Genomic DNA, 27,302 nt, shown 5'->3' on the forward strand with positions numbered 1-27,302 from the left:
TGTTGCTTATATCCAAATGTTAGATTTTTTTTATTTCTAATGAATAGCAACAACAACAATTTTTTCATGAAAATGCATACTTTTCACAAAACAGGGAAGAAATAATTCCAAAGGTGGTGAAAGGTGTAACAGTAAACTTGGTCAAAATTCCAAGGCGGAACATGTTCATCGTCAACAGGTAATGATACCGTATCAACAATGGTAGAAAAACGGTGTGTGTGTGTGACAGAGAGAGAGAGAATGCTAAACAGAAAACAGCAAGCTTCCGAATCCAGCTGCCAGCTGACCCCATGACGCTTCTTACATAGCATCTTTCCAATCCTGAATGAACTCTCAATGAAAACATTGTTAACTCTCAATGTGCCTCACTCTATTTTATTGTGCTTATACTTTCCTCGAGAAGTCACGTGGAATTAGATATTTTCTTTGGAATAAACCCAATTGTTAGTCCTGAGTTGGTGCATGTTCTTGTAATGACAACTACTTGGAGATTTATGCACGCTTGTGTTATTAGTCATTGTTTGTATGTGGACATGCACTGTTTGTGAGAAGCCACTACATTTTACACTCCTCGGTTGAGTGAGATGCTCAAAGGGCTCCATGAGGTCCAGATGACCTGTGGAGGAGACGGAATCCTCTGATGTGTGAATGAGTTGACTATGCAGGGATATGGCCTTGTCTCCACATTTCAAATGTGTGGGCAAGCGAGGCAAAGAAAGAAGTGTGAAAAATGACGTGTCTTTTCAGGATGACGACATTCTGTGACGATAGTGGCACAGCAGGATCTCCCGTTGGAACGTGCCAACTGTTAACACTCTCGATTGCTCTTTTTGCGTTTATGACTGAAAATGTCACGCTATGTAAAGATAAGTATAATTCTTAATTTACGAGTGCAGAATATTTTTGCTTCCACACACACAAAATAATCATAATTCAGATTTAAGAACGAACTGACAAAAAATGCAATCCTGACAAGCCAGAATGTACATGTACCAATACTATTAATAGTAAAGAATTGTATACATTTATATAATATACATTTTATTATTTCGACTATGTTACGTTCAATTATGGTCCAAATGTCAAACATTTACATTTTGGAATGGTGGGGCACCATTTAAACAATGCGCTGTTGAGGATTCAAAGATGCTTGTTTTCAAAACTAACACAAAAAAAGTAATTTTTATTTATTGATTTATTTTTTAAATGGCAAAAGGGAGTCAGGAACTAAAACTAAAGTGTAATATAACAACAGGTAGTTATATAATTTCTCTCTTTCAAACTTTTTAGAGAGCAGATTTTATTTATCTTCCGTTCCTGTAAATAAATTGTTGAACTGACATTTGGCCTTTTCCATCATGCTGCCATAAGTCACCTCTTGAGTCTGATCAATGAAGTTGATTCTCACTTTTCATCCAAAATCTATATAAAGGAATTCACATAATAGTCAATATTTTTGATAAAAAATTTAATGCATTTGATAATTAGACTTACATTTTTGGGTTAAAGTATTTACATTTACATACATTACAGTTATGCATCCCTACTCTTAAGACTAAAAATGGCTGTACCAAGCAGTTGTAGTGAGTCAGTGGGTAATCATAAGCACACATAAATAAGTATACTACACACTTTCGTTGAGTTCAGATTTGTTGTCAAAAGATGATTGTAGCTTGCAAACTGTGTCATTCCATTGAAAACAGCCTTGAATCATTTAGTACAAATGTAATAGCTGTCACCAGAGCAACCACCACATGCTGTCAACTTCTTGTGCCACGAAGTTCAATCTAATTACATTTGGTGTGTTCGGAATATCGAGGTCATTAACACTTGGATTGCAGAAGTCAGAGAAAGGTCAGCTTTATGTTTTGCTCAATTCAGGCAATTTGGGGAAATGATTGGATAAAGGACATGCCAGCAAACAAGAGCTAAAATGACACCCACATACAGTGGGTAGGGAAAGTATTCAGACCGCCTTAAATTTTTCACTCTTTGTTATATTGCAGCCATCTGCTAAAATCATTTAAGTTACTGTATTTTCACGACCATAGGGCGCACCGTATTAAAAGACGCAGTCTCAGTTACAGGGTCTATTTCTGTATTTAACACACACCGTATTATTGGGCGCAGGCATGGTAAAACATACGCTAGCTTAAAACATACAGTAGCATGCATGCACTCTAAAACAATGTTTTGAAAAACGCAGCGGGAGCAAAACTGAGTTCGGTTGTACTTGAAGCATTTAACAATATACTCATGTTATTTTTTGATCAATCCTCATCCACAAATCCAAAGTCCTCATCTTCTGTATCCGAAATGAACAGCTGGGCAAGTTCTCAATCAAACACACCAGGTCAGTCTCGTTAGCCCAAGCATCCACAATCCATTCACAACTTGGTTCGTAACCCGCCCGGCGCTGCCTCCTCGTCTTAGTAAAGCTGTGTTCACCATCCGTCATCCATCGTTCCCACGCCGCTAGCAACTTCACTTTGAACGCCCTGTTTACACCGATGTCCAGCGGTTGGAGTTCATTAATCCATTGCTCGAGTTGGTCTTCCAACTCGGGCCACCTCGCCTTGTTTCCGCGGAAACTCAGCTTTGTCTTCTTGACTTAGCGAAGCTCGTTTTCCTGCTTCCTCCACTTGCGAACCATGGATTCGTTCATCTTGAATTCTCTTGCGGCTGCTCGATTGCCATGTTCCTCCGCATAACTGATAGCTTGCAGTTTAAACTGTGCTTCGTAAGCGTGTCTCTTCATAGGTGCCATTTTCGGGGGTCCTTAGCCAAACCGATGTTGTTTTGCACAATGCACACCCCGGCGCTATATACCTACTGGGGGCATGGCTTTAGCGTCCTCCTTCACGCACCCTTCCCCCTTTACGTCCGCATGCTGTCCTCAGCCACGTCCGCTTTTCCTCTGTATAGGCAGCGTGTCGGCAGGAAATTCTCCCAGTCAGTCAAGCGGTCAAAAAAAGTCAAGCAGAGCGCTCATCACACAACAACATTTATAGATGCCGCATTATAAGATGCCCCGTCCATTTTGGAGAAAATGTAAGACTTTTAAGTGCGCCTTATGTTCGTGAAAATACGGTATTTTTTTTCCTCATTAATGTACACATAGCACCCCATATTTACAGGAAAAAAAAATTATTAAAAAGGAAAAACTAAAATATCACACAGCCATAAGTATTCAGACCCTTTGCTCAGTATTTAGTTGAAGCACCCTTTTGAGCTAAGACAGCCATGAGTCTTTTTGGGAATGATGCAACAAGTTTTTCACACCTGGATTTGGGGATCCTCTGCCATTCCTCCTTGCAGATCCTCTCCAGTTCTGTCAGGTTGTAGGGTGAACGTTGGTGGACAGCCATTTCAGGTCTCTCCAGAGATGCTCAATTGGGTTTAAGTCAGGGCTCTGTCTGAGCAATTCAAGAACAGTCACGGAGTTGTTCTTTAACCACTCCTTTGTTTTTTAGCTGTGTGCTTAGGGTCATTGTCTTGTTGGAGGGTGAACCTTGGCCCAGCCTGAGGTCCTGAGCACTCCGCAGAAGGTTTTCGTCCAGGAAACGGTGACGTGTACTTGGCCGCATTCATCTTTCCTTCGATTGCAACCAGTCGTCCTGTCCCTGCAGCTGAAATACAGCCCCACAGCATGATGCTGCTGCCACCACCATGTTTCACTGTTGGGACTGTATTGGACACGTGATGAGCAGTGCCTGGTTTTCTCTACACATACTGCTTAGAATTAAGGCCAAAAAGTTCTATCCTGGTCTCATCAGACCAGAGAATCTTATTTCTCACCATCTTGGAGTCTTTTTTAGCAAAGTCCATGCGGGCTTTCATGTGTCTTGCACTGAGGAGAGGCTTCTGTGGGGACATTCTGCCATAAAGCCCCGACTGGTGGAGGGCTGCAGTGATGGTTGACTTTCTAGAACTTTCTCCCATCTCTCGACTGCATCTCTGGAGCTCAGCCACAGTGATCTTTGGGTTCTTCTTTACCTCTCTCTTCTCCCCCGATTGCTCAGTTTGGCCTGACGGCCAACTCTAGAAATGGTTCTGTTCGTCCCAAACGTCTTCCATTTAAGGATTATGGAGGCCACTGTGCTCTTAGGAACCCTAAGTGCAGCAGAATTTTTTTGGGAACCTTGGCCAGACCTTTGCCTTGCCACAATTCTGTCTCTGAGCTCTTCAGACAGTTGCTTTGACCTCATGATTCTCATTTGCTCTGACATGCAATGTGAGCTGTAAGGTCTTATATCGACAGGTGTGTAGCGTTCCTAATCAAGTCCAATCAGTACAATCAAACACAGCTGGACCCCAATGAAGGTGTAGAACCATCTCAAGGATGATCAGAAGAAATGGACAGCACCCGAGTTAAATATATGAGTGCCAAAGCAAAGGGCCTGAATACTTATGGTTGTGTGATGTTTCAGTTTTTCTTTTTTAATAAATCTGCAAAAATTTCAACAATTCAATTTTTTTCTGTCAATATGGTGTGCTGTGTGTACATTAATGATGAAAAAAATGAACTTAAATGATTTTAGCAAATGGCTGCAATATAACAAAGAGTGACAAATTTAAGGGGGTCTGAATACTTTCCGTACCCACTGTACATCACACGTGTGGACGCATGTTAACAACTGTGAAAATGTTTGGTAGGTTGAGGTGCCACAGAGTGAGCATCTCAAGGCTTCGGTGTGTGGGGGAGGAACTCTTGATATTTACACAAGAGTCCAGCATGTAGGCTTCGCTATAAAAATCTCCAGTGATAAATCTATGCTTCGGTCAAGTCAATCAGCAGAAACTCTGTACGCTGGTAACTCTAAAGTCAAACAAAAGTCAGGATAATGGTTGTTCAAATTTGAGAAGGAAATAAAATCTTTTCCATGGTCAAAGTGTCATAAAACCATTAAATGTACTGGTTGTTTTAGGTAATATTTGGACATCCAATGGTAATACAATACAAATACGTTAACCACTGCTAATAGGAAAACGTAAAAACAGTTATCAACTCGTGTGTTGGACATACGGTATTAAGATAATTGTCGAGCAAGTTTTAAAATGAATTAACTACTGTTAATATCAAAACAAAAACAATACAACAACCTTAACTTTCATAAAATATGGACATACTGTATGTGGTCTATTTTATGTAACATCAATGCATATTTTTCTCTTAACACCATTTGTAGAGGTTGGTCCTTTTTTGGAAATACTCGCAAAAAATGTCACAAAATGCAAAACATGGGTAATCATTGGCTATTTGCCAAAGGTCTTGTGGTACGCTGAGGTCGCACATGATGGCGGTTCAAACTCCTGACTTTTCGTATGATTTTAGAGTTGAATTTTTGTCAAAGAATTTGGTCAAATTGCATAGCCTTGTGGGCATTTTATTTTACCACAATTTAGTACACTTGCATGACCTAAAATCTTGCAAAAACAAGTTAATAGCAATAATAGGGGTTTATTCCTAGGAGTAAATATGACATATTCAAAGACTACGGATCAGCCATTGGAGATAAAAATAGAGCATTAACACATTCTTTAAGAGTAGGGCCTATAGTTAGTTGAATAGAGCATGAAAAATTGAAGACGATAGCAGAAAAGAGACAGATGCAAGGGAGAGAAGGTTACCCGTCCACCCCCTCACCCTCAACTCATACCTCCATCTGTTTCAAGGCCCTATGCTTGCAGCTCTGACCTTCCTAATGTTTCACACAACAAACAGCAGGCCGCCCACCAAGCCTCCATCCACCACTAGTCTCTAGCCTTCCTCTCGTCATCCATTGTATTGATCTGATAAACACACAAGATAAATGACATTTTACATGGACGCATGTCGAAACACCGCAAAAACACTACTGGCAAAAAGCACCTACTTTGTTTTTTTTTTTTAGTTGTTAGTTGCCATGCAGAGTCTCATTACAGTTTAAAATAATGCTAGCTTTAAGGGATGTGTTGCGAATAGTTCTCTAAACTTCTGTATAAAGCCCAAAAGGCACATGATCAATACAATAGTAATCAAAATAGATTGCTTCTGTGCAATGGTTTATTTACCCTGGAGGTACATTTCCTTCTGCGCGTGATCATTTCATTGTCTTTTTGTTCCCTATACGCATGTTAGGCAATGTCAACTAACAATTATCTCTGGGATCTACCAAGACAGATGATGGTCTCAATGTACATAAGAAGTTAATAATATGGTTGCTTTAAATAGCCAGAGCCATGCTTGATGGCAGATGCTCTGGACTTACTGGGATGGAAACTGATGAGTGCCTTATTTCTTTGCTATTTTGCTACTGACAGCTCTGGCAGCACATACCTACTACTATCACCATTAGGCAGAAAAAGTGAAATCTACAATAACAATGTGGTGTGAAATTTGTGAATGAGGCAGCACCCTTACTGAATTACGAATAAAAACAAGTAAATTAGGCTATTAAAACATGCCACATATTGTCATTGTCGGGTGGAAAACCATTTATTTAAATTTTTGATACTATTGGTCAGTCCCCACAGGGGTCTGTTATTTTCACAAATTATTGACCAATCTTAAGTGTTGAAAATGGCTTGCTCTCTTTCACGATGCAATGTAAATGGCTCAAAAAAATTTTTTTATTTTTGTTTCCTGAAAAGTAATGGTTTTGGAGATGCAATGATTCCTCCTGATGCCAGCAATATACGTGGTAACTCTAGTTTTTTTTTTTTTTTTTTTTTTAAACACACAGACACGCACTCAATATGTCTGAGAAGGTAAACGGGGAATTTTTGTATATTTGATGCGAATGACCACCCTGATGGGTGGCCATGCTGATCAAGACAGTCCGAGGTAGCTGGGTGCAGACAACAAGCAGGGAAGTTAATCACTATTAAATTACATATTAGTATATTACTCAAAGTAATGATGTTTTTGATGAGTTTTTTTGTTTTTATCTAAATTTACATCCCTGACACAAGGTAAGTCTCCACATGTAGACTGCAAAAGAAAGGCTTCGGCAATGAATAAAGATAAGACTGATAGCTCTACGCTCATAGAGGACCCTATTTTAAGTGGTTGCCATGCCAGCTTCATAGCAGTCAGTGACTCCATGTTTCACCACAAGCTCTTACAGCTCCTTAATGAATTATTCACCACCTTTAAGAGGGAAGGAGCATCCTTTTATGCAGTATTTTTGGAAATTTAATTTTTCAGCTCCAACAGCTATGCAAAACACAGCCCGACATTTTTTTTTGCAAATAACGAGCACTCTCGACAAGCAATCTTGAATGAAAAGGAGGCAGAAAGCAAGTCTACCTCACCACAATCCACTCTGCTGCATTTGGCTTGTTTGTAATTCTGATTGAGTGTGGTTGATAATGACTCCACTAATTGCTTATGATTAGAAAACCACCACAGAGAAAGGTACTCACACATGCATAGATGCGCAGACATGCAGCATTGCTTCACATTAATTATATCTATTATATTTAAATGTTTAACACTATATCATCAGTACATAATCGTGAATAAGACACCCCTGACTATCCATATTTACAAAAGCAAAGATTTTTGCTTCGCAGCCATTTAGTGTTTTGCCTTCGTTGAGATCAATGTGCTGACAGAGGACGATATGACAAAATCCATATTTCCTTGTGTGTGGTGGACACAGAAAACATCCCCTTCTATGAAAATCTGTTTTGAATAAGAGATTCTTATTATTATGTCCCTTTCGGGCTTATCTTTCACAAGTGAATAGGCATTTAGGAGAGCACATGAGATCCATTCAATAGTAACAATATATATTACTGTAATACCACTTGGTATTGTACATTGTGGAGGTCCCAAGAGTGTGGACAGGAGACCCCCGCCCCCAAAGAAAGGGGGGTGGGGGTGACTGAGTACCATTAATATATTCAAAAGAAGCTCTTTGTAACGAGACCTCAATTCACAATTATGTTCCTTCATAGACGGCCACTGTCAAGCCAACAAACAAGCACGTCCGCGCACACACACCCACGAAGCACAAACAACGTCGCCAAAGAAAAGAATCTGTGTGTTAGGGTGCAAGAAAAAAAAAAGGCATTAACATAAAAACACTTTGTTGCTTAGCAATTAGTAGTGAATAAACTGGCATAACACAAGCAGAAAAAACAAGTCTGTAAGCCCTTTTATATACAGACTCCCAGTTTCATTTGGTGAAAGTGTGTGAATGCGTATCTGTGCGCGTTTGTACGTGTGCACGCTAATTGCTAGAGCTTCCCTCTGTACCTCTTGGGAGTGAAAAAAAAAACAGGCTGTGAGGTTCATACCCCTCTGCTATTTACTCTCATATCACCCCCCCCCCCCCCCCCCCCCCCACCGAATATGATGGGGTCTGTCCACCCACTAGAGAGAGAGAGAGAGAAAGAAAGAGTGTGAGGGAGGGGACACCAGTATAGAGAGAAAGAGAGAGAGCGAGAGAGAGAGAGAGAGAGAGCGAGAGAGAGAGAGAGAGTGAGAGAGAGAGAGAGAGAGAGCGAGAGCATGAGGGAGAGGACACCAATATAGAGAGCCTTTCTCAGTCAGCCCACTGGAGCGCCTCTGCCAGACAGCACTCAGCCATCCACTATTAAACACTTAAAACATACTCGTTATCACTACTCAAGGAGCCGACACATCACAGTATCAGAGACTCATCCTCTCTTATCTAAAAAGAAAACGAAGAAAACATTTGATTAGCGCTGCTCGCGCACATGCTTACACGCCAGCTCTGAGGAGGCTGGGTCGAAGCTAGAGAGAGTACCTGAGAATGGAATGGAATCTCGGAAGAATGGAAAGTGAACTGAGACACATCAACCCAGACCTGCTGCAGCCCAGCAAGAGCTTCAAGAAGCCCACGTCAGGCACTATCACAATCAACGTTGGGGGCTTCCTGTACACTGCTCACCGGACCACCCTTGCTAAGCACCAGGGTACCTTTCTGGAAGAGCTAGCCAATGGTAAGAAACCCGTCCAGCACATGGATTCAATGGGAAACCCATTCATCGACAGAGATGGTCCAGTTTTCCGACATGTGCTCAACTACCTTCGAACTGGAGAGCTCCAGCTACCTGACGACTTCCGGGAGGCGGGGCTCCTCCGAAAAGAGGCCGATTTTTACCGTCTGGTTGAACTTGTAGAAGCGGTGGCTGAGTGGGAAAGTCATAGGGCTGCCCAGCGGGAGCCTGCATTTTTGGAGATGACAGATAGCCATGAGAGGTCACAAGGTCTCAAGGTGTATTGCAGTGACGCCACCTTCATCGATAAAATCAAAGGCCGCCTGGTGCAGATCTCCAAGAGTCGTCTGGATGGCTTTCCAGAAGAATTTGAGGTGTCATCCAATGTGATCCAGTTCAGACATTTCATCAAGTCGGAGCCTGGCTCGCGACTTGTGCTGAAGGAGGACAGCACATTCTTGTGCACGCTTGACTGCCTGAAACTAGAGACAGTAATGCTAGCCTTGAGGTCCGGCTTCAGGCTGGTCACCAGCCTTGACAGCAGCAAAGGCTCCATTGTGGCAGTTGAAGCTCTGCATTTTGTCAAATAGGCTGAAGGGGAGCTAGAGGAAAGAAGAGAGGTCTGAGGCTGAGCGTAAAACAAAGCAGCAGTGCCTGATTCCATATCCGCTCTGCTAACATTTGGTTTTGGCTTGAAGGTCTTGTAATATGTATCGAGCTGTGATTTGTCCTTGGTGGAAAAATACATGAAAAAGCAGAGTGTGCTTTCACATGTTGTTCGTATATTGAAATTTCATTGCGCAATTTTGGCTCAAAATCAAAGCATTTAATCTGTTCGGAATACTTTTAGTGCCATTATCTGCAGGAATGCTATTTTGGTATCAACTGCCATTTCTATTGCATATAATTGATCTAGGCCAATTTACTACTTAAAGAGGATTAGATTAGTCCTCATAAGGGCAATGCAGATGGCACAGTGACCCCTTCAACATAAAAGACAAGTGAAAAAGTGAGATTCTCAACAACTGACAGCTTCACAAGTGGTTTCTCGTCACATTTACTACTTCTGCTGCTTTTCCAATAGCTGCAGCCCTTAAAACTAACCATGATGTTCACCATTCTGCCACTCAGCCTTTACTAGTGTGTGTTACAATACAATGTGTGTACTTGGTTTAATAGCTCATTATGTACAAATAGGTTGGCATCCAAATCAGAACCAGCATCTCTCAGTTTCTCTTTTCATTGCATTAAGCATTTAGTGCAAAACAACTGTGACTGTTGTAAGGGCTTTGAATTGAGCATGATTCTTATGTGCACTTAATAAATTTTGTGTTGGTGCTGTGAGCCTCTGTGTAGTCAGTGCATCAATCATGACTATGTGAATATTTTATGAATAAAATTACACTGAAACCCTCAGTGACAAATGGAGGTCTTTGCATCCTTGTCCATGGTGATAACTGTAATATTGCTGTATTTTTCACTAATGAAATCATACCATGATACAACATATCATAGTTAATTTTACCAAAACCAAAGCAGCCAGTTCATTTTCCTTTTTAAATGAATATCCAGATTAATTCGCATGTTAAAAAAAAGTCTACTATAAGAATTAAGTATAGCTTCACAAAGATTAAAAGATCACTTTTTAAGTCTAAAATGTAACTTGACGTTGCATTACGCTAAAACAATACACACAGAGCTTTAGTAATTTTCAATGACTTCCCTCCTATTCATCTCAAAATATTTTCTCTAATCTTACTGATATTTGTAAAAATACTCTACTGTATTTGTATGGCGGCACGGTGGCCGGCTGGTTAGAGCGTCAGCCTCACAGTTCTGAGGAGCGGGGTTCAATCCCCGGCCCCGCCTGTGTGGGTTTTCTACGGGCACTCCGGTTTCCTCCCACATCTCAAAAACATGCATGCTAGGTTAATTGACGACTCTAAATTGCCCGTAGGTGTGAATGCGAGTGTGAATGGTTGTTTGTTTGTTTGTATGTGCCCTGCGATTGACTGGCAACCAGTTCAGGGTGTACCCTGCCTCCTGCCCGATGTTAGCTGGAATAGGCTACAGCACGCCTGCGACCCTAGTGAGAAGCGACTCAGAAAATGGATGGATGGATGGATGTATTTGTATGTTTAAGCTATCTAGAGTGTGGTGAAAAAACATTTAGTGCTTTTTAAAGCAACACTGGTCGGTCTGGTCAGAGACAAAAGAAACCACCAACTCAATTAGCGTTGTTGCATCAATGGGCAATCATTTGATAATCACTAATTGAATAATCTAATCGTGAAGTGATGAGTGAGCCCCCAATTTGTTTTAAAAAGTTTCAATTTGTATAAGCACTACTCCACTCAATTCAAAAACATACTGACACAAACAACGTACTGTATGAGGTCTGGGCTGGGCCATATAAACTGCACAAGCAGGAATTCATGGTTGTCAAGGTGAAGACAAGGCACCCTTTGAGCGTAGCATCAACATGATTTTCAAGTTGTTTAAAAAAAATATATACATGTACATTACACCTTTAAAAATGGCCACATGCTATAAAGGTTCTTAAAATGGTCTCCGAAATGACTAAAGACTTACTTCTTTGAGGCTTGCTTGCAAAACCCATTCAATTAGTTCTATTGTCTTACATAGCACTTTTATTTATATGTTCCAGCTTCTCAAAAATGACAGAACAGACTGAAGTGTGTCGAAAGACATTGGTTACAAAGCTTATTATTAATTAAATTAGCAATCATGTTTTCAATTAAGCTAGACTATTATGAAGTGAAGAAACACATTACCTGCTCTTAAAAAGACACAGTAAAGTCACACTGGTTTGCTTCCATAATAGTGCAAATCAAACTGTAGCAGTCCTTAGGGGGAGAAGATCTGATATCCAGAAAATAGGCCAATCATCCTCTTCCCTCAAGGAGAAGCACTTTTTATCTGACTGCATTTCACTATAGTGTACTATTAACATGAAAATGTCACAATTACCTCATGTGCTATAGTAGTGCAATGTAATTCAAAAATATACCTGCCAAATTACCCTATTACACATAATTTGAGTAGGTCCTCATCATATGACAACCCCAATTCCAATGAAGTTGGGACGTTGTGTTAAACATAAATAAAAGCAGAATACAATGATTTGCAAATTATGTTTAACCTATATTTAATTGAATACACTACAAAGACATGATATTTAATGTTCAAATTGATAAACTTTATGGTTTTTAGCAAATAATCATTAACTTAGAATTTTATGGCTGCAACACGTTCCAAAAAACCTGGGACAGGGTCATGTTTACCACTGTGTTACATCACCTTTTCTTTTAACAACATTCAATAAACATTTGGGAACTGAGGACACTAATTGTTTAAGCTTTGTAGGTGGAATTATTTCCCATTCTTGCTTGATGTACAGCTTCAGGTGTTCATCAGTCCGGTGTCTCCGTTGTCGTATTTTACGCTTCATAATGCACCACACATTTTCAATGGGAGACAGGTATGGACTTCAGGCAGGCCAGTCTAGTACCCGCACTCTTTTACTACGAAGCCACGCTATTGTAACACGTGGAGAATGTGGTTTGGCATTGTCTTGCTGAAATAAGCAGGGGCGTCCATGAAAAAGACTTTGCTTGGATGGCAGCATATGCTTCTCCAAAACCTGTATGGACCTTTCAGCATTAATGGTGCCTTCACAGATGTGTAAGTTACCCATGCCATTGGCACTAACACAGCCCCATACCATCACAGATGCTGGCTTTTGAACTTTGCGTCCATAACAGTCCGGATGGTTCTTTTCCCCTTTGGCCCAGAGGACACGACGTCCACAATTTCCAAAAACAATTTGAAATGTGGACTCGTAGGACCACAGAACACTTTTCCACTTTGCATCAGTCCATCTTAGATGAGCTCGGGGCCAGAGAATCCGGCGGCGTTTCTGGGTGTTGTTGATAAATGGCTTTTGCCTTGCATAGTAGAGTTTCAAGTTGCACATACGGATGTAGCGCCAAACTGTATTTACTGACATTGGTTTTCTGAAGTGTTCCTGAGCCCATGTGGTGATATCCTTTACACATTGATGTCAGTTTTTGATGCAGTGCCGCCCGAGGGATCGAAGGTCATGGCCACTCAATGTTGGTTTTCGGCCTTGCCGCTTACATGCAGTGATTTCTCGAGACTCTCTGAACCTTTTGATGATATTATGGACCGTAGATGATGAAATCCCTAAATTCCTTGCAATTGTACGTTGAGGAACATTGTCTTTAAACTATTCGACTATTTTCTCACGCACTTGTTCACAAAGAGGTGAACCTAGCACCATCTTTGCTTGTGAATGACTGAGTAATTCAGGGAAGTTCCTTTTATACCCAATCATGGCACCCACCTGTTCCCAATTAGCCAGTTCACCTGTGGGATGTTCCAAACAGGTGTTTGGTGAGCATTCCTCAACTTTCTCAGTCTTTTTTGCCACCTGTCCCAGCTTTTTTGGAACGTGTTGCAGCCATAAAATTCTAAGTTAATGATTATTTGCTAAAAACAATAAAGTTGATCATTTTGAACATTAAATATCTTGTCTTTGTACTGTATTTGATTAAATATAGGTCGAACATGATTTGCAAATTATTGTATTCTTTTTTTATTTATGTTTAACACAACGTTCCAACTTCATTGGAATTGGGGTTGTATAAGATGGGCTGCTGAAACACATATTACACAGATAATTCGTTATTGATGTCTCAAGACCATGGTCACATTACCACTGGCTTGTGGCTAACTGTCAGTAAATTAGTTCACACTATAGCAGCCTTCAAGCTGCCTGAAAAGGTAATAACAGTGGTTGAAAATGTCATCCAACATCATTACAAGTTGGAAAAGACATATGGTTGCCTCCAGGACTCAAATATATTAAGAAACAAAATAAGTTTCAAAAAAGCTTTAAATTGTATCATCCAGTTCAGTTTTTAAAAAAATATATAAATGGTATGTGGTCCAAAATGTAAGAATTGTACAGCGAGGTCTTCTCCCTTTTTCAGCTAGCACCCAGAAAATGTTGAGCACAATGTTTTTGTTTTGTTACCGATAAATAACATTATGATTCCTTTATTAAAATATTTTTTTTTAAAAGAGAAAAAAATGTTACAGATCAAAGCATTTTGCTTTAGCCGTTGATGTACATTGATAAATTAATAAAATATTTGCATGTTGGTATAAGTTTCTTCCCCCCCCTTTCTTCAGCCCATTTTCGAACCTAATATATAGATTGTCACCTTATGTCTGTCATTGCGAAATACTGATACAGTATCGGATCAACAGTTACTCTGCAAAATCCCTAATACTAATATGATTAAAATTGTATGATGTAAATAAACACTTAACAGCTTCTCCACCTGCCCATCCTACTGTGATAACCCCCAATCGCCTTCCTTCCCTCTAACATCCAGTACAACTCATTGTCAGTCCAAATGAAGACCATCCACAGACTTCAAACAGCAAAAAATATTGGCGGTCAATTGAACATGGACATATTTTGTAAAATAGTTGTCAATCTGGTCTGTTCTGATTTCAGCAACAAGCCATTATGATTGCAGTTAAGCTTCATGCATTTTTAATCACGGTTATTGCTATACTTACTAATTGCAAGGTCACATGAGTCATACCTCATCAAAAGGCAGCTTTGGATGAAGTGAGTGAAAAGATATGAGATAAATGATCAAGTCAAGTAGATAAAGTCAGGCTTTTCACCTGTTGCTGGGCAAACTCAATTCCTTCATCTCCATCATCACGCTCTCAAATACACCCCCGTCCTTGTCGTCAGAACTCAGTCATGTACCGACTCTCAGCATGAAAATGACTAACATACCTCAGATTCTTATCCTACAGGTCCAGAAACAGAAGCCATGGCAAAGGGGGAGCAGGGACAGGATAATGAAGAGGAAGAATTGAGTAGACCAAGGACATTCCATGTTCAGATCAAAAGCATAAGGGAGGATGGTTGTGAAAGGATTTTAAAAAATAAGAAATGTTTTTTTTTTAAATGCAACTATTCATTGGTAATCAAATTAAATCATCAGGAGGCTTCCACGCATTTCACAGTTGCAGATGTACATCTACATTATACTTGTGCTCAGGTCGAGAAAAAAAAAAAAAAAAAAAAAAAAAAAAAAAAAAAAAAAAGGAAAATAAATATGCATGACTACATCGGTTATCTAATAAAATCCTAACCTGTTGAATCATAATGGACTTGAATCGTAATTGTTGGGAAGCTACAGATTGTTTTTCCCCACTCGCTATTGTATTTTAATCTTTAATTTCTTTTCAATGTACATAAACCCCACTATTTCAAATGTGACCTTTCAGTTCACTGTTGCCACGACAACAACTCGAAGTGGACACGATAATTATGCAATTGAATTACTGTCATTGTAACCACGACTCAATATATGTTCCATTGCACAGTTAATTAGTAAATGATCTCCACACAGAATGCAGTTTGGTTTGCATTCATCTTGAACTGCAAAAATTGTACCATGTAGAAAAGGCATAAATCAACAACACTATACTATACTTACAGATTATTATTTCACTCATTTCACTTTTGTAATCATCCATTGTTTTCTTTGTCATGGACAAATAAAAGTCTCTCAGCTTTTTTCCTGAACAATAACTAACTGAAAGCTTCTGTCTCACACTAACTCTATGAACAAAGCACAGTATGAAAAATGATTCATACAGCCTGTTGCAGTTTCAATAGCTCCATTGAGGAGGTTTGAGCATCACAGCTTGTTGATTTGTCAATCCAGCTCAAGCCTGGTTCAGACTATCAAGGACAAATGGAAGACAGCAACTCTCCACTTAAAACCTAACTAACGACTAGACTAATGGTGGGGAAGCAGGTTTTAAAGTAAAATCCTCCTATACAACAAAATGATTATTCTACTCAAGCATCTCTCACACTTACACAAAAAACATATGGCCAATACTGACTGTCTTATAATTTGAATGAAGACTGCATGGTCCCATCCAATGTCTAGTGTTGGTAGTGAATGAGTTTCAATACAATGAGCTACATTTTGTTTTGGAGGTAGTATTCATGGAGGTGGGCAAATGCCCTAGCCAAGACTAATTTACCTTTCAATCTACTGGCATCGGTCAGCCTACCTACTGAATTTTCAATATAAATGTGTTAGAGGGGATGAAAACTCTGTTGCCTCTTTCCCACTGATCATCTCAGACCCCTAGCTCACTGGCAGAGACGTTGCTGAGACTGCAGAGACTGATCAGCCACGGTGACTCCGGGGCCCTGGAGACTAAAATATTGCTTGCGCGCTCACCAGAAAGATGTCTGGGAGATGTCTCCAGAATAGGTAACAACCAATTCGTCTGGAAGTCGCTGATATACAGTACAGTGAAATAGTATTGGCGCCCTTCTCAAATTCTTATTTTTGCATAGTTTCCCCACTTTATTGTTTAAGATCAAACAAATGTAAATATCAGACAAATATAACCCAAGTGAACTGAAAATGCTGTTTTTAAATGGGGATTCCATTTATTAAGAAAAAAAAAAAACCTATTCGAAGTTACCTGGCCCTGTGTGAAAAAGCAATTATCCCCCTTGTTAAACCATGAATTAATTGTGGCTAATCAAAATTTTTGGTAAATTTTCACTGATCACACCCAAGCCTGATTACCTCCAGACCTGTTCCATCAAGAAATCACTGAAAAAGAAACAGTTATAAAACAAACTCTTGCCTCAGCATTTCACCTTAGGCTGCAATTGGGATGTGAAGCTGATACAATTCATTCACAACACTTTGAAAAAGCTACTCAAACTATGTGACACACACACAAAAATAAATAAATAAATAAAAATAAAAAATAAAAATCACTACATCAGACCAAGAGAAGCGCATCCATGCTTTTATCTCAAGTAGACTTGACTATTGTAATGGTCTTCTGACTGAACTCCCCAAAAGAGCATTAAACAGCTGCAGCTCATTCAGGATGCTGCAGTTCGGGTTCTGACCAGAACAAAGAGGTCAGAGCATATTACTTGCGATTGCTACTGCATATTACTATTAGATCTACTTGGAACTGTGTGACATATATGATAACTTTTTTTGTTATTTTCATGTCACAGGACAGGACAACCATGGAAAAGAATAGAAGGACCTCATTCTCGGTAAGCTTCGCCCCCTCATTTACACGCCTATGAGACAGTACAGCAAAACAAAAAAAACAAAAAAAAGTGAGATCTGCATTCAGATACCAATTGGAATAGTCTATAATATTTGTTTTCAAAATTGATTTAAAACACAACTGCTGACTAAATGTTTCGCAATTCGCTGGCCTTTTTAAATTATAGTGGAAAAACCATGCAGCCACTGTTGACACACGTTAGATGTCATTACTACTAATAGAATCCTAAAGTTACAACATAATAATGCTCAATGTTGATTAATCTGTCAGAGAGGTATTCATTTGACATTTTTTTGATTACAGGTATTAATTGTGAAACTTCACATTTTAATCAATTGCATACAACGTCATAAATCATCCATCCATCCATTTTCCGTACCACTTATCCTCCTCACTAAGGCCACGAGCATGCTGGAGCCATCCCAGCTTTCAGTACACCCTGAACTGGTCGCCAACCAATCGCAGGGCACATATAAACAAACAACCATTTTCACTCACATTCACACCTACGGGGAATTTAGTCAATTAACCTACCATGCATGTTTTTGGGATGTGGGAGGGAACCGGGATAAAACCCACGCAGACACGGGGAGAACATGCAAACTCACACAGGTGAGGCCGGGTTTGAACCTGGGTCCTCCGAACTGTGAGGCAGAGTTGTTAACCAGTCGCCCACTGTTCCACCCCGTCATAAATCATAACTATAAAAATTGAAGACAGACAATTTTGGGCCCATAATGAGAGCTTTGGGATGAGTTTGAACATGGTAATAAAATTGCGATCTGTGTTCTGAAATGGATGAACATGAATCCAATGAATCCTCCCAGTGGATTTAGATCAATTAAATATGGAAAATAGTGTGCAGAAGACCACATCATCTGGGAAAGGAGGAGACTTGAGGAGACCTTACTAATCATACTAAGCAGCTTCCTCTGTCAATGCAGGGGAATTCATGAAATATACTAAAAACTAAGCCATTTGCATTACTTTTTCAGGCAAATTCACTAAAATAATTGGTGATATCACATGCATCTTGCTGAACAGCAACAGAATGGTCCAAAATTCATCCTGATCTTTGTACACGTCTCTTCTGCTCCTACGTTTGGTTGAGGTTATTGCTGCCAAAGGAGGGTCAACCAGTGATAAAATCCCAAAATTTGCTTGTGAACGTTTACCTGTTATGCTCTATAGAAATATGAAAATTATTATTATTATTAATTATGTATGTGGTATTAGTTTAAGTAGACTGTGTTTGTTTAGATGAAGATCTAAGATTTTCCTCCCGATATATAGTGTTTCTCGGCTTCTCTATCAAAGCGTCAGAACTTGGATCTTTCTGTGGGCCGGTGGTGGCTTATTGAACAGTTGCACTCAATAAATAAGCACAAAAATCTTTAAAAATGCTTCAGAAGAATGCACTACTGCTCTGTGCTGATCCTCACTCAACAAGACAACACTGAACACAGTTGTGCATGTGCATGGGATACTTTATGTGGGGCTCGCTTCCAGAAAATGAGTGCCCGAGTCACACGGTTTTGGTACAAAACCAAGCATGTATACAAAACTGGGATGACATTTCAAAGAAAAAAATTTGTTGAAAACCTATTCGAACGAAAACTAGGGCATACGAAAACTGAGGTGCAACTGTACAGTACTCCTTTATGCCAGCGATGGAAAGAGCCCAGTCACACCACAACTTCAAAAACTACAATCACTATTTTTGAACAAGACGTAATTACTAACTAATGTACAATAGCAATGAAAGGCAACACTTTATAGTCAAAGTCTACTGAATACAAGTGAATTAATCTAGGTGTGGATTTAGGGTGCCATTTGACTGTAACTCATGCTATTCAGGTGCTGCCTTATCAAGTGAAAATACTTCTGTGTGACATCATCTGCACAGTAATTTATTAGCTGCACTTAGCAGGGAAATCCAAGGAAAATATGGCAATATTTCAAAGGAAACAAACTAAAAATATTTATGATTAAGATTTTACTGACTTGAAAGAGATCATTTGTATAATAATTCTAAAGCCAAGATTATCTTTTATGATTGTTTCTTCAAAAAGAATGTTGTATTCCATAGTATGTCTGGCAAAAGATTTATAAGCTTTAAAAGACTGCTTCAGTCATTGCTGCTGGAACCGAAAGAATATATGACATGATAGCTATAACAACTTTCACATGATATGTCATGCAAAAGTAACAGATAATAGGAAAGATTCCATGCCAGTAGTTGGAGGTGTAACATAGTCATTAAACAGAGGCACCATGCGAGTGTACCCCCCTTATGATGCTGACTGCTTGGTGGTAAATAAAAATAAATAATAATTTTAAAAAAGGATTTGTAAGGAGAGATGTAGTGTATTTGTCACTGACTCTAAAACATCAAAATGTCAAAGAACTATACTAATCATCAGTGAAGCATATATACAGTATATAGCTTGGTATCCAGTCACTGTTGCTGGTAGGCTTTTCCTGTCTCCCCCACCAAAAGTGCGAAGCTTTTGTGCAAACAATGGCTGTTGTTTGGAATGTTCATGTTCATTATTCCTTCCACCTTGTCTCAGGCCACAGTTCCAGCAGAAGTAAAACAGCACCAGAGAATAATGCCGCCACCACCATGCTTCATAGTAGTTATGGTTTTCTTTTGGTGATGACCTGTGTTGGGTTAGCATTAAACACACCTTTTGGAATTATGACCAAAAAGTTAACCTTGGTTTCAATTGACCATAACAAAATCTCCTAAACGTGGGAAAATGTGAGAAACACTGAAGCATATAGCTGTAATCACAATAGGACAAACGTGTTCATGGGTGGATGGGAACCTATATAGCATTCAAGGTTTTGCCCAATTATAACAGGTTAAGACGGTCATAGCCTTAAGTAATAGAGCATTGCATTACATCTGGCTTTCTGTTCACTTTACACTCCTGTGGCACCCAAGCCTGTTGCTTAGCAACTTCTTGATCAATACCTGCTCCTTGCCAGAACAAAACAAAACAAAGAGAGGGAAACAGAGAAGTTAAATTTAGCTGGCATCGCTAAAGTACAAAAGCCAGTTCAGACACCATTCAAGTATTTAGCAGTCACTGATTGTTGCCATTAGCAACCTCTCACCATTGTCGACTAACTGAACACTTGCATTACATGGGCGGTGGAGTGCAGTGTGAAATGTGGGGATTATTGTGGACAGACATGAGGTTGACTGAATCTGCTAACTAAATGCCAGTATTTCACATAGAGTGGGTACGGAAAGTATTCAGACCCCCTTAAATTTTTCACTCTTTTATTATATTGCAGCCATTTGCTAAAATAATTTATCAAGACATCAAGAAAACATGCCAGTGGCTGGAAAAGGCTGGATTCAAAGACAGCACAGAGACACAAATCATGGCAGATAAACATCAGAAGACGGTTGCGAAGTGGTCGTGATGTAGCAATCCCGAATGATCGCAGCATCCAGAAAAAAGAACACAAAAACCTGGAGAAATACTAAGGACTGAAGGCAGAACTAGAGAAAATGTGGATGGTGGAGGTAATAGTGCTGCCTGTAGTGATCAGGGCACTGGGGCAGTAACCCCCAAGCTGGGTGAATGGCTCCAGCAGATACCAGGAACAGCATCCACCATCACCATCCAGAAGAGCGCAATACTGTGAACAGCTAAGATCCTGCGCATAACCCTTAAGCTCCCAGGCCTCTGGTTGAGGACCCGAGCTTGAAGGAGATACCACCCGAGTGGGCGAGAAGACAATTTTTACATACAGAGTGTGTGTGTTTGTGTGTGTGGTACATTGAGTATCTAAATTTATCAGAATCAGAGAGCGCGTGACCTGAGTCAGAATTTTGGTATTGTGACAACACTATCATCCACCACAAGAAAATTACTGTTAGTGGTAAACATTACAACATTCACTCGATGCAAGCCAGGTTCTCAAGATTTATGAGTAAATATTGAAAAGGCTCTCTTGTAAATGTCATGTGGAAATTGTAGCAAATCAGGACCTAAACAAAATATATCAATCTATCTGGTCTGACAAAGACATCAAGAAACAGTTAAACATTGAGTAGGTGTACGGTGTAAAAGGTGTGTATGTGTGAGAGAAAGTGAGCAGAAGACAGACTTGCAAAGTGAGTGGGAGAGCAGTGACATACTGCACACCTTACTGTGGGCGAGTAGGGTTGTAGCTAAGCAGTGGCTAGCCACACCATTAAATCTCTGAGGATATCAAAATTTTTGTTACCACTGTGTTTTCACAGTCACGTGGACACTTTTTACACATTCAGAGCCACAATCCCATATCAAGTAAATGATCTGCATAAGTACCGTGTTGGACTGTATTTTTATGGAATGGAATGTTTTTCCATGTATTCATCAACACAATCTACATAAAATTAGTAAGTGGTGAAAAAATGGTAAACGAGGAAAAGATCCATTATCACATGTAGGTGGTATTAATGTACAATGCAAGAGTGGGTGCAGTTAAAGTGCTTGAGAGCGGTGAAAGCATAAATCTTTTGGTGCAGGGTGCTTCCTGATGAAAGCTTTATTTAAAGGTTCAGCAGTTTCGAGGTAATGTTTAGCGAGCGGGGCAGAGATATGATTGAAAAGGAATTAAGTCAATCAGATGCAGAAATTTACATTAGGTGTCATCTCAACGGTCTTGTAAATTTGACACACCACAGAGAAGAATGTTTTTAAAAAGCCTGTAAAATTTGAATGAATTTTTTAAAAAATCCCGATGCATGTAAAACAAGGCTCTGAAATCATGCAAAATAAGGCTCGACATCGAGTGCCAGGACTGTGTTGGCGTGTCCACTGAAGGCCTTGGAGACAGACCTTCACCTGTCAATCAAATATGTTCGCTCTTATGCTGTGTGTGTGTGCTTAAGTGTCTGTCTGTAGTCTCGTACTCGCTGAATAACATGTGCCGCTACATTTAGGGTTAAACAATACAATAATTAACTTTCCAGAGTTTCTGTTATGTGGGGGGGACACACAACAACTCCGAGCGAGGCACTGACTGGTAAATGACCCAGACGCAGTCGAGCGATCTTCTTAGCTCACGGGCTAGCGAACGTAATAAACAGTTAACTTTCCCTTAAGTGTGTGCTGTGTGGATCTATGCACGGTGCATGGCACAAGGATATGGAGTATTGGACAAAGCCAACTACTGCTACAAGTCCACGAGCCCACAAGCGGCTAACACGTACTAGCCTAGCCGCTGGTAGCAGGCCACTTCGCATCGGAGCCGTCCAACTGGCCGTTGGCTAGCTGAGTTAGCTGTACGTGGGTAACAACAACAGAGACACTTGCCCAAATAACACAAAACATGTCAGGGAAAATGTACTTTTCAAGTTGTAAGCATAGCTCAGGGGTCGGCAACCTATGTGACATCGAGTGCCAGTTGGAACTTATCTTCTAAACAAGTGTGCCATTATCAACTTTGAGGGTGCTGATCTAAAATTTTAAGCCTGAAAACCAATCGTTAACAGGATGGGCGCCGGTTTCGCCGCCACTGATTGTGGCACCCTCCCTCCCTAGGTCCTACAGCCTTCTTCATTACACAATTAATGGGGAAGTCGTCAGCGGCTTGGCACGCGTGCCAAAGGTTGCCAACCCCTGGCACAGCTTGATGGCTAACTGCACAATGTAGTGGTGATAGAAATGGCTAAGTTAAGATTACTAAGTAACTCGCAATTCCGGCGAATAGCCATAGACGGTGCTTGTTAGTTATATAGTGAGGGAGGGCTGACTCATGCTGTTGTTCCCTGGTGAAGTCAGTGACCCCGTTTATTATTTTTGGTTTTCCAATATTCAGCAATTCAAAATTGGGTAGCAGTTTAATGGTCATCTGGACTGAGCTGTAGTGAAAATACTGAGGAGAACTTCATTCCTGAGTAAGACCACAAGTCTTCTGCTGTATTTTACGCCTGGGTTTGCATTTCTTGCTGTGTCCTCCAGCAGAGGACAGAACATAATTTAATTTATTTGGTTTGTCGGTAGCATTTTCTCTCCATCTGCTTTCCTGCCTAATGAGAAAATTATAGAAATGTGTTCCGGTTTCACTCACTTTATTTAAACTCCATCGGCTTGAAGTGATGTTTGGCGAGCGGAGCAGAAATCCACAGCCCTGCCTTTACACAAACTTTACAAGCATGACAGGGATTTTCTACGTGGTACTGCACCATTAATTCCGTAATTAACTCAAACCCACTCACACAGGTAACTGCATGCTTGGCAGATTGTGATGATTGTGTTTTTTGAAATTCAATGCTACATACTGTATTTTGAGACATACTGAATGCATATATTTTTTTTTTTAATCAGCATTCAATTATATTTCTTTTTTAAAAAAGTCCAAAATTGCTTTATCATGTTTCTCATTGCCACCCCAAACCTTTGATATGAGTCTGCTACAAATTCCTGTGATTTTTACCATATTTTCAAAGGGGTCAGGCAGTTATGATTGAGTTATATTGTTTCATACAATTCTTTAAAAGAAAAACATTTTAAAAAGTAAAGATTTGTGAAGTAAACTTAAAAAAACTGTTTTAGTGTGTTACTCTGTGTTGGTTTTCCTATCAATTATCATGAAAAGAGGCTAGGTCTCGAAGTTAACTTTTTAGGGCACTTGACCATTGCTTGCCCGTGGCAAACTTGAACTTGCCCTGTTCGGTCAAGTGCACTCAAATGTTTGCTATAGGTCACGGTTCGACTTTTATCACAGTGTTAACCTCACGGTACGCTAATTATTGCAGTATTGTGGGAAAGCTCACGGTATTGCAGGAAGGATGACGGTACAGGTGGGGTGAAGAGGTGAAAGCAGGAATACCGAAAAACCTCTTTTTTTCTTGCTCGCCGAGTGCTTCTCAAGTTCAATGTGTTTACTTCATATCATCCCATGAAGTCAATCACAATGTTCAAAACACATTTTTTGAAACTTGCATGCTTTTCTTAAACATGTAAAAAGATTTTTTTAAGTTTTCATCTGACATTTAAGTAGCACATGCTCTCAAACCAACCAAAACTGACCTTTGTCTCCCTGACTAAAGACAGCCATGGTCTGTCCACCCAGTGAGTTCATGGTGAAGGGATGCTCTCTGGGGGCCTGAAAAAGTGAATCATTTTCCCCAACAGCGCCCATAGCTGTCAGCTCGTCATTCAGGCTGAAACAAACCTGACAGAAACAATAATAAAATATCGTATACATATATAAAATATGAGAATACGTGTTGTACCAGCATAAAAAAATGCAGCTGTTGAGTACACAACAAATGTTCTTGGGTTCACATACAGTGTAGAGCAGAGATGGGCTAACATTTGTGCTCAAGGACCACCAAAGCTTTTTTAAAAACATATCATTCATATATGATAGATGAGGTTAAAAAAAGAAAGAAAAAAAACTGTACAGTACATTAAATAGTTCATTTTAATAATAACAATGCTCTTTTTATCATCCATCCAGCCATCCATCCATCCATTTTCTGAGCCACTTCTCCTCACTAGGGTCGCGGGCGTGTTGGAGCCTATCCCAGCTATCACCGGGCAAGAGGCGGGGTACACCCTGAACTGGTGGCCAACCAATCGCAGGGCACATATAAACAAACAACCATTCGCACTCACATTCACACCTACGGGCAATCGTTTCTAATTAATTTAATTAGGATTAATTAATGATCTAATAATGTCACTGATGGTGTAGTGGTACACTCGCCTGACTTTGGTGCAGGCAGCGTGGGTTCAGTTCCCACTCAGTGACGGTGTGAAAGTGAGTGCGAATGGTTGTCCGTGTCTATGTGCCTTGTGACTGACTGGCGACCAGTTCAGGGTGTAGTCTGCCATTCGCCCGAAGTCAGCTGGGATAGGCTCCAGCGCCCCGCGACCCTAACCAGGATAAACGGTGTTGAAAATGGATGGATGGATGGATAATGATCTAATAAAAAATGTTAAATGTACAGTATATTTTATGATTTTGATCAAGTTTGCAGTTAGAACGGGCTCAGGTTTCTCCCTTAGTTTTTGGTGCCAAATGCCTAGATGGCTGGGATATCCCATGATGCCCTGAGCTCCTCTCAGTGCTATATTTTTGTCTCTCACTGGGGTGGGGTCAGTGCCTCTGCCTTTTGATATGAAGACAGCTAAGCTGCAAAAATGTCATAATTGTTATAACACACTGACAATGCAGCGTAACATCACATTGCTTTGAACCCTCAACCAACCCCAATTACAGTATCTATCCCTTGTCTCTCTCTTTGCACCCATCTCAGTCGGTCGAGGCAGATGGCCAAACCAGTGTTGTGTCGAGTATCCTCCTAAGACGAGTATTTCTCCTTGCCTTTGTCAGTCAGGTGCTTGCTAATGTGGGCATCTGTTGGGTGTACTTTTTGTGCCAAGGGCTTGGCCTAAACTTGCTTGAATTGGTACTATATAATCCAATTGAAAACAGCAATGAGCATTAAGTGAATTATTAAAAAGACTTATGTAGGTTAAATAATATGTGTAAATAATGTAGAAACTACATTTGAGCTAAGTGGTTTCACTGGATGTCTCACCTGAGTTTTGCCTTCCTTCCTATGAGGGGGATATGGAGAAAGACAAGAGTCAATTGAGAACAAAGACAGAGAAAACACATCAAAATCTATACAAACAAAAGTGCAATTCAACAATAACACATACTTTTCAATGGTAATCTTCCCCACCTCTCCATTCTCTGTTGCTTTGTCCCACTGTTGAGCTAAATATTTGGGAACCTGGGGGAAGGACAGAACAGTCAGCTTTCCCCCCCCTTCAGTTGGTTTTGATCATTTTAAAAACATGAATACCAATAAATTAATTGTACAGCTATATTTATTTGTGGCTGACATAAATATGAGGTTACGATAGGAAGCTAATTATAGAACCGTATGTGAAGTAAAGACATTTTTGATCATTTTGATCATTTGCAAGTGAACGAACCTTGACAAGCCACACGCCTTTACTTTGTTTAACTCCAGTAAGATTAACGTCCCCCTTTTCGTTCATATTTGCCATGTAATATCAACAATTCCGTACAGGAATAATAAACCACACAGGTGGAGTTTAATCTCAAATGATTGTAACGGACGCTTAACCGGAACTCCTAAATTACGACAAGCGGTTGTTTCTTTCAAAATAAAAGGCGTGGCACTTCCCCACTATAATGATAATAATGATCATAATAATGCATTTCCAAACCATTCACAACTACAAAAAAATACTACAATAAAGTGTAGTTTCTCCAACTCAACGGGAAATCATAAACCATTTCTGACATTATACTTACTTGAAAAATACGTTTTGAACTCTTACATACTTCCGAATCATAAATGATCAGAAAATAGAAACACGTGAACGCCACTACATAATTTAAAGGAACAGAGTAAACAAACGGAAACACATACGTGCCATTGATTTAAAGTACTTGCTACTTGCTATTCACAACGATAGCATAAATATTGTTGTTGGCGCACAGCTAACCTGTTGAGCGGTTGCCTCATGCCACCTCACAAAAGCAGCAGTGTCGCTGTGCTCTACAATATGTAACACCACATTGGCTTTTGATTGAGAGTCCACAGACACAGAGTCCACAGACAAAGCCGAATCGAGATTCGAACATATTGTGAGTAGACACGCTAGCTAAACCACAACCACAGTCACGATGCCGTCACTGCATTATTATTTGAATTGAAAAAAGCAGACGTACGTTTTGGCCTCGTCTACAGTATTTCTCTAAAAGAGACTTAGCATCACCTTGTGGATTAATAGCAATCCTGCACTGTGTTGTTGTTTGTGCAGCATTATACCAAACATGATGTTCTTATAGAGGGAAGTGGCCACTGAAAGTACTGAAACAGTGTGCATTCAAAGGTTTAGAGATTAATTGATTAATGCTCACCTGTAAAGGTTATACTGTAGTGCATTTTAGGTTGGTCCTGAAATTTCACCCGAAATCTGAATGTAACTCACAAAAGTACCAATATTGTACACATTTGCACCTGAAGTAACTACAGTATAGTACAGTATTTTTTTGGCCATCAGACAAATGGACACTCAGACCAGAATATTTTATTTTTACAATATCAGCACCATTAAAAAAATAAGGAAAATGGCACTCACTATGTAATA

The 27,302-nt window shown here is 39.9% G+C and overlaps 2 protein-coding genes across 5 annotated transcripts in view; one reads left to right on the forward strand and one right to left on the reverse strand.

The window, feature by feature from the left end:
- LOC133486870 (general transcription factor IIF subunit 2-like) overlaps window positions 1-26,846 on the reverse strand; it is a 31,900-nt gene extending 5,054 nt beyond the window's left edge. The window contains exons 1-4 of one of the 4 annotated variants that reach the window (XM_061792648.1): window positions 26,655-26,846; window positions 25,859-25,909; window positions 25,712-25,730; window positions 24,192-24,336 (exon numbers count right to left, since the gene is read on the reverse strand). In XM_061792648.1, coding sequence (XP_061648632.1) covers window positions 24,192-24,336; window positions 25,712-25,730; window positions 25,859-25,866 — 172 coding nt within the window. In that variant the 5' untranslated portion in view covers window positions 25,867-25,909; window positions 26,655-26,846. Of the gene's footprint in view, window positions 1-24,191; window positions 24,337-25,711; window positions 25,731-25,835; window positions 25,910-26,114; window positions 26,286-26,654 lie in introns of those variants that run through there. The other 3 variants (XM_061792646.1, XM_061792647.1, XM_061792645.1) reach the window with 3 other exon arrangements.
- Window positions 8,599-10,374, forward strand: kctd4 (potassium channel tetramerization domain containing 4). Its single transcript, XM_061792649.1, has one exon. The coding sequence runs from the start codon at window positions 8,766-8,768 to the stop codon at window positions 9,540-9,542; it is 777 nt and encodes a 258-aa protein (XP_061648633.1). The 5' UTR covers window positions 8,599-8,765; the 3' UTR covers window positions 9,543-10,374.
- Window positions 26,847-27,302: the final 456 nt, after the last annotated feature.

The sequence above is a fragment of the Phyllopteryx taeniolatus genome, chromosome 12 (genome assembly GCF_024500385.1).
Source record: "Phyllopteryx taeniolatus isolate TA_2022b chromosome 12, UOR_Ptae_1.2, whole genome shotgun sequence".
Lineage (NCBI taxonomy): Eukaryota > Metazoa > Chordata > Actinopteri > Syngnathiformes > Syngnathidae > Phyllopteryx > Phyllopteryx taeniolatus.